The sequence below is a fragment of the Sciurus carolinensis genome, chromosome 6 (genome assembly GCF_902686445.1).
Source record: "Sciurus carolinensis chromosome 6, mSciCar1.2, whole genome shotgun sequence".
NCBI classification, from domain to species: Eukaryota; Metazoa; Chordata; class Mammalia; order Rodentia; family Sciuridae; genus Sciurus; species Sciurus carolinensis.
The window spans coordinates 145,680,433-145,688,821 of record NC_062218.1 but is presented as its reverse complement, the minus strand read 5'-3'; the positions used below and the strand labels follow the sequence as shown (position 1 = coordinate 145,688,821).

Here is an 8,389-nt window from a genome sequence, read left to right as displayed (position 1 = left end):
ATATATATATATACAGTTGTGTGTGATTATGTGTATGTGTGTGCTTGTGATTCTGGGCATTGAACACAGCTACACTTTACAATTCAGCTACATCCTCAGTCCTTTTTATTTTTATTTTTTATTTTGCCACAGGGTCTTGATAAGTTTCTTAGGGACTCATTAAGTTGCTGAGACTGGCCTTTAACTGTAAACTTGCCATCTCCTATCATTGACTTCTTGAATCACTGGATTTACAACCATGTGCCATACCATTGCACCTGACTCAAAATGTACTATTACTCTCTGTTGCCACCTCTAACCATAATTACAAGAATAACCAGGAAGAGCAAAACTTTAAGTTCCTTTGAACTTTTGTTTACATTGATGTCATAAATTGATGTTTTAAGAAAATATGACTCTATTCAATGAAAGACATGTGAAACATGTTATAGCAAATGAAGAATTTATTTTATTTATATTATTTTAATTTTATTTGGTCTTTTTAGTTATACATGACAGTACAGCCTATTTTGCCATTTTTCATATATGAAATGTATCATATTCTAACTAGTATCCCAGTCTTGTGGATGTATATGATGGTGGGAGTCACCGTGGTGTGTTTATATATGTACATAGGAAATATGGCAGATTCATTCCACTATCTTTCCTATTTTTACTTCTACCTCCCTTCCCTTTTTTTCCCCTTTGTCTAACCCACTACTTTAATTCTTCCCTTCCACCCCCCTTGTTATAGGTTAGCATTCACATATCAGAAAGAGTGTTTGACCTTAGGGTTTTGGGGATAGGCTCATTTCACTTAGCGTGATATTCGTAAGATTTATCTATTCACCAGTGAATGTCATAAATTTATTCCTATTTATGGCTGAGTATGATTCCATTGTGAATGCATACCACATTTTCTTTATCCATTCCTCTGCTGAAGGCACTAGGTGGACTTCATAGCTTAGCTATTGTGAATTGTGCTGCTGTAAAGAGTGAGGTTGCTACATCTCTGTACTATGTTGATTTTAAATCCTTTGGGTATATACTGAGAATTGGGATAACTGGGTTGAATGGAGGTTCCATTCCTAGTGTTTTGAGGAATCTCCATAATGCTTTTCAGAGTGGTTGCATTAATTTGCACTCCCACCACAATGTATCAGCAGACCTTTTCCCCATATCCTCACCAACATCTACTATTAAACTTGTATAGAATCTAGATAATCACCATTCTGGTTGGAATGAGTTCAAATGCCACTGCAGTTTTAATTTGGATTTCCCTAATTGCAAGAGATGTTTACAGTTTTTAAAGTATGGTAACTATTCACGTTTCTTCTACCGAGAAGTGTTAGATTAGTTTCTTTGCCCATTTATTATTATTATTATTGGTGTTAAACTTTTTTGGTTCTTTGTATATTCTAGAAATTAAAACCTCATCTATAGTGGCAGATTTTCTTTCATCCTATTGGCTTTCTTTATGTTCTTGATTGTTTCCTTTGCTCTGAGGAAACTTTTTAGTTTGATCACATCTCTTTTATTGATTCTTGATTTTACTTCTTGTCTTGTGGAGGAAACTGGTTCCCAAGCCAACTTGTTAGGGTGTTGAACCTACTTTTTCTTCTAGTAGGTGCAAGATTTCTGGTCTAATGCCTAGGTCTGAATCTACTTTGAGTTGAGTTTTGTGCAGGGTGAGAGAGATAGGGTTTAAATTTCACTCTGCTACATATGGATTTCCAGTTTTCCTAGCACCATTCACTGAAGAGGCTTTTTTCCAATGTATGTTTTAGCACCTAGGTCTAGTACATGGTAATTGTTTTCAAGTGGGTCTGTCACTGTTTCTATTCAATTCCATTGGTCTTCATGCCTGTTTTGGTGCCAACACCGCACTTTATTTCTTACTATAGCTCTGTAGTATAATTTAACATCTTGTATTGTGATGCCTCCTTTATCACTTTTCTCACTGAACATTGTATTGGTTATTCTAGGCTTCTTATTTTTCAAATGAATATCATAGCTGCTTTTTCTATTTTATGCAGGACATCATTTGAATTTTAACAGAATTGCATTCAATCTGTATAGCACTTTTGGTAGCATGGACATTAAAACAATATTAATTCTGACTATCCAAGAACATAGGAAATCTTTCCATCTTCTAATGTCATCTTCGGTTTCTCTTTTTAGCGTTCTGTAGTTTTTATTGTAGCGGTCTCTAACCTCTTTTGTTAGATTGAGTCCCAAGTTTATGGATGTTAATTTTGAGTCTATTGTGAATGGGATCATTTTACTCTTTTCTCTACAGCTGATTTATCATTGGTGTATAGGAATGCAATTGATTAATGGGTGAAATTTTTATTTCCTCTACCTTTGTGAATTAATTTGAGATCTAGAAGTTTTCTTGTGGAGTTTTTTGGGTTAGATATATAGCATCTTGTCATTGGCAAATAGAGTTGGAACCCTTTTTTATTTCTATTTATATCCCTTTAATTTCATTCCTTTCTTGATTGCTCTGGCTAGAGTTTCAAGGTCTCTGTTGAATAGAAGTGGTGATGGAAGGCATCCCTGTCTTGTTCTAGTTTTTAGAGAGAAGACTATTAGTTTTTCACCATTTAGAATGATCTTTGTCTTGGATTTGTGTAAGGAACTTTTACAATATTGAGTTATATTCCTGCTATCCCTAGTTTCTCTAGTGTTTTGAGCATAAAATGGATGCTGAATTTGTCAAATTCTTTTCTGCATGTGTTGAGATAGTCATGTGATTATTGTCTTTAAGTCTATTGATGTTATGGATTATGTTTATTGATTTCTGTATGTTTAATTCACCTTGCATCCCTTGGATGATCCCCACTTGATCATGGTGCACTATATTTTCAGTGTGTTTTTGTATGCAATTTGACAGTGCTGTATTAAGAATTTTGGTATCTAAGTTCATCAGGGATATTGACTGAAATTTTATTCCTTGATGAGTCTTTGTCTGGTTTTAGTATCAGGGTGATACTAGCATCATACAATGAGTTTGGAAGAATTTCCTCCACTTTTGATGTCATTTTCAATTTCATTGCTAGTAATTGATATGTTTAAGTCTTCTAGGTCCTCCTGATTCAAATGGGTAGGTCTCATGTCTCTAGAAATTTGTTGATGTCTTTAATATTTTCTAATTTATTGGAGTACAAATATACAAAATTGTTTCTGTTTAGCATCTATATTTAATAGTGTGTATGCTGCTATTTCCTTTCTCATCATGAATCTCAATAATTTGAGTTTTTCCCTCTTTCTTTTGATTTGCCTGGCTAAGTGTTTATCATTTTTGTTCACTTTTTCAAAGAAGCTACTTTTTGCTTTACTGATTTTTTGAATACTTTAATATAAGTTTTACTGATTTTGAATCTGATTTTGATTATTTCATGTCTTCTACTGATTTTGGTGTTCATTTGTTTTTCACTTTCTAGGGCCTTTATATGTAACTTCAGGTTATTTATTTAGTGCCATTCGATTCTTTTAATGAAAGAACTCTATGCTATGAACTTTTATGTTAGTACTGCCTTCATAGTGTCCTAGTGATTTTGACATATTGTATCACTATTCTCATTTACTTCAAAGTAGTTTTTAATTTCACCCTGATTCCCTTTGTTTCCATCCATTATTTAATAGTGAATTATTTAATCTGCATGTGTTAGGGAAGTTTATTTGTTTTGTCTTATCTTTGATTTCTAATTTCTTTCCATTACAATCTGAAAGAATGCAAGGTGTTATTTGTATTTTTTGTGTGTGTTTGTGTTTGTTCAGAGTTGCTTTGTGGCCCACGATAAGATGTAATTTCAAAAATGACACATACACTGCTGAGAACAAATATATTAAATTGTTGATATGTAAAATATGGTGTATATATATCTGTTATTCCTAAATTATTAATTATATTTTTGAGTTATACAGCTTTTATAATTTTTGTTTCAAAAATCTATCCAGTGATTTCAGAGACATGTTAATATCCCTCAATATTATTGTGTTCTGGTCCATCTGATTCTTTTTTTTTTTTAAAGGTTTTTACAAATATTGCTTATTTTAATGAAGCTGGTACAGACAATGTCCATTTAAAACCCATATCCCAGGCCAAAAGTACAAATAAAATCAAAGTAGCAGTGTTCTGTTGTATACACTTCTGCATGAATAACTTTATTAACTGCTAATGAAAATTAGAACTTTTCTGGGATCTTCTGACAAGATTTTTTTTTTTAATCTTAAAATGCTTTTCTCTTCGGTGAAGCCATCTTTGGAGTTAGTCATCATTCTCACCATGTCTGTCGTCCTGACTCCAAATCTGTTATTCCTCCTCTTTTGGTCCAGACCCTCAGATTTTAAAAGTAGCATCGAGTTAAGGAAAGGTAATTTTCCCACAGTTCAGTTCTCTGAAAAACTTCCATCTCCCACTGAAAGTCACAGTCCGGGAGTGAAGCAATCACATGCTAGAACTTCAGGGCCAACTGGAAAGTCATTGTAGACACTCACATCAGTTAATCTTATTTACCACCACACAAGCCTGCAAATGCACAGTCCTGAAAAAGGTGCCCTCTCTGTGTACACGTGTAATTTTTTAAAAGGAGAGGGCAATATGAAGGGAGCTGAGGTTTGATCACCAAAAAATCAGCACAATGAAAACAAACAATAATGAATAATGAGCACTAGAATTCAAATTACCAGATGTTTTAGAGATGGGGTGCCAGTTTTCAATTCCATTTGAACACCACATTACAAAAGAACTATTTTTAAAAAATAAAAAAGGATTGAGGGAAAAGAAAAAAAATAAAAAGAATATCTAAACCGTTGAATGACCCCCTGTTTGTTCCTGATAAACTTCAATCATGTCTTCTTCCTCCATTGCCAGTTCTTTTGGAGTATGATTATCAGCAATTCTCTGACCTTCAAAGCGAAACCTGAGTGAATTCATTGGAACCCCCTGTCTTTGACAATATGATTCTTTGAGTTTCTTGAGATGTGTTGTCATTTTCACCTTGAAGTGAATCTCACTGCTATCCTGTCCAATGACTTTGAGTTTAATATGTTCTCCTTCTTTTTTATCCCCCAAATCCTCAGTCGAAGGTTTTGCTTCCTGATCAGACATGGTGACGGTGGCTTCACCTGGGGGTCTCCACATAGCAGCGGCCTCCGGCAGGTAGAACCTGGCTCTGGGATTTACAAATCCGTCTCTCCATCTGATTCTTGATATTAAGAAGTTTGTTTGATATTTGTAGATGTTCCATGTTTAGTCCATAAATATTTACCATTTTTATTTCTTGTTGTTGCATGATTCACTTTAGCAGCATGAAATAACCTTTGTTTCTTCTCATTAACTTTGTCTTGAATTTCATCTCATCTGCTAGTTTTTGAGATATATGTGAATGATATATTTTTCCCATCTTTTTACTTTTAGTCTGTGGAAGTCTTCATCTAGTAGGTGAATGTCTTGGATACAGCATATTGTCAGAGGTTGTTTTTTAATCCAGTTTGCCAGTCTGTGTCTTTTGATTGATGAGTTGAGGTCATTTGCATTCAATATTACTATTGAGAGATTAGTTTTATTCCCTTATTTTGATTTATTTCTAGTTTTTAATTGGTATTATGCTTTGACTCTTCTTCTAGTGTATTTCCTCCCTCTGCTGTTTTTCAATTATTTTTATTTTGTATGCATGAATTATTTTATGGAGTATGTTTTGTACAGTGGGCTTTCTAGGCGTGAATTCTTTTAATTTTGGGTTATTGTGGAAGGTTTTTGTTTCTCATCCATTCTGAATCTTAATTTTGCTGAGTATAGCATTCTTGCTGGACATTCATTTTCTATTGGCATGTATTATTCCAAGACCTCCTGACTTTCAGGGTCTGATATGAGAAATCATCTGAAATCCAATTGGTTTACCTTTATATGTGACCTATCATTTTTCTCCATCAGTCTTTAAAACTCTATCCTTTATTCTGCATGTTGGGCATGTGCGTAATAATGTGTTTTTGTATGTGTCTGTTGTAATTTTGTATATTTGGGGTCCTGTGTGCCACCTGTATTTGATTTTATATTTCATTCTTAAAGTTTTGAAAATTTTCTGATGTTGTATTCCTTTAGTCTGTGTTTCATAGAATTCATCTATCCAAATAGATCTTAAATTTGGACTTTTTATGTTATTTCATATTTCTTGATTCTCTTAACTACTTCTCTCCATGGTCAGATTTTGTTTCAGGATTATACATTTAGTTTTCATTGTCAGAAATGCTACCTTCCAGGTGGTCTAGTCTGTTGGTGATACTTTCAACTAAATATTCAAATTTTGGTTTATTTATTGCCCCATTTTGAGAATTTCCCTTTGGATTTTTTCAGAATCTCTGTCTCTTTTGGAAGTGATATTTCACTTCCTATAATTTATCTCTGATTTGGCTCTTTACATCATCTTTTACCTTGTCGGTCAGTTTAAGTATGAATTTTCTAAATTTCTTGCTTGACATTTCCTCCACTATGGTGTCCATGGATTTTGCTATTGAGGTATTTTGATTTATTTGGAGTAGTTTGTACCCTTATTTTCACTTTGTTTTGTGTGTCTATACATTCCATATTGGAGTTCAGGTGACAGAGCCTCTCCCCTATGAACTTATAGTGTCCCTGAAAGTTTCTAATTTCTCACAATTTAGGGGGAGGTACATAATAACAACATCCAATGCAAACAATTTATACCATTCACCTAAATTCTTAGTTCTTATTATGATACCGACAGTTTTAATTCACACAATAAACAAAAGTTATATGATAAGCAATTGCTTACTATAAAACAATAAGTTTGTAAAAGGTTTTACTATTTGAAAAGGTGAAGAGGAGGAATCAGAAGAGATGGGGGAAATGATGATAATAAGGGAAGAGGAGAGAAAGTAAAAGTAAAAAATTAAAGGAAGAGTGAAAAATAGAACAATATAATTTGTACATTAGATAAAGAAAAGAGAGAAACACAATTAAGAAAAATGGACAATTCACAGTACACTAATCAAAAACCCTAGCCCTCAAAAGACAGAGTCATGAAAAATAACTACTTTTAAAAATTGCCAGAAATGAAAAAGTTCAAAATATATGTATACGTACACACACCCATGCAACATTCAGCAAAAAATCAAAAAACACGAAGAGAAGGAAGACAGAACAAAAGGAAAAACAACTGATTTAAATTTTTTAAAAATGTTTCTTGATGAAAAATTAAATTGTTTCCATTGCAGTTGTCAAAATTGTGAATGAGAATATGTTTGTTGTGTGTTGCTAAATGTCATTATTTCCTTTTTCTCTTTAGATTTGTATTATGCACTAGAGTAGTAGCAATATGCTGCGAAGATCTTCCTCTTTTTGTGTCACTCCTTGAGTTGCTGGTTGGAGTTCAAAAATTCTCCACTTTGCTTCCTGTACTATGAGGTGAGGAAGTTTGGAGAGTTTTCTCCTCCACTCTCTGGATGAGTTTGCTGTAGAGTTCTGTGAGATAAGTTCCCATAGGTGGAGTTCTCAAAGGCATTGTCTAGTTGTAGTGAGGTCCTGGTCTTTTGTTGAAGGGTGATTGTTCAATATTTTTAATCAGTGTGCCTAAAGAACCCAGAAGCTGCCAATCAACACTGGAAGTCTGTACTGCAGGATCTCCCATGGGTTTCTGTCATGTAGAGAGGATCCAATTTTTCTCCCCACTGTCACCCACAGATTAGATTCTTACTGGTCTCCTGGGATCAATCCCCAAGCACACAGTGCTCACCCATCCAATAGAATTCCTGGCCCACCCCAGCTGGTCCTGCAAGCTGCCCCACTCAAAAGTATGAGAGGGACCTGGAAATCTTTCAGATATCACTGACCCATATCCCAAGGGTAAAACATTCTCTGTCTGAAATTCTCCTAGTTTCCTAGGGACTCTCATAGTCTTGTGGCAGGCCCTTGACTGCTGCAGTTTTTGGACCAAGCTCAGATTACATAGCTTGGCATTCCTGAGCTTGTTCCCATACCCACTGGTTACTGTAGCCTGATGCGAATATGGCATCTGCTTTGGATTTCCATGGATAACTGAGGACACACAGTATCTTTCCCCAAGAGGATATAGCATAGCTCACTCTCTGAATCAGCCAACAGTGTCCTTGATCTCTGATTTCTCACAACAAGATATACCAGGGTGCTACCTGAATGCTGTCTTTTACTGTCCTCCTCCCCAACTTGCCCACAGTGTATGTGTCAGTTCCAGCGGGTGCCTGTGGTGGGTTTTCTTCTTTTATTTTTTTTTTATCCCATGTTCTCAGTCCCCAAGCTGTTCTGAGAGTCCAATATTAAATCTTTGAAATCTTTTGACCTACATCACTGAGAAGCTATCTATTCACTTTCCCAGTCTCATACCATGGAGCAACTTGGAAAACCACC

General features: G+C 34.7%; 1 protein-coding gene across 1 annotated transcript; it reads right to left on the bottom strand.

Annotated features, from left to right (window-relative positions):
- Positions 1 to 4,118: 4,118 nt before the first annotated feature.
- On the bottom strand, positions 4,119 to 5,095 carry LOC124987321 (small ubiquitin-related modifier 1-like). The gene is made up of 2 exons (XM_047556502.1): positions 4,790 to 5,095; positions 4,119 to 4,337 (listed from the first exon to the last, which is right to left on the bottom strand). Exon 1 carries the CDS (start codon positions 5,093 to 5,095, stop codon positions 4,790 to 4,792), a length of 306 nt encoding a protein of 101 aa, XP_047412458.1. The 3' UTR covers positions 4,119 to 4,337.
- Positions 5,096 to 8,389: the final 3,294 nt, after the last annotated feature.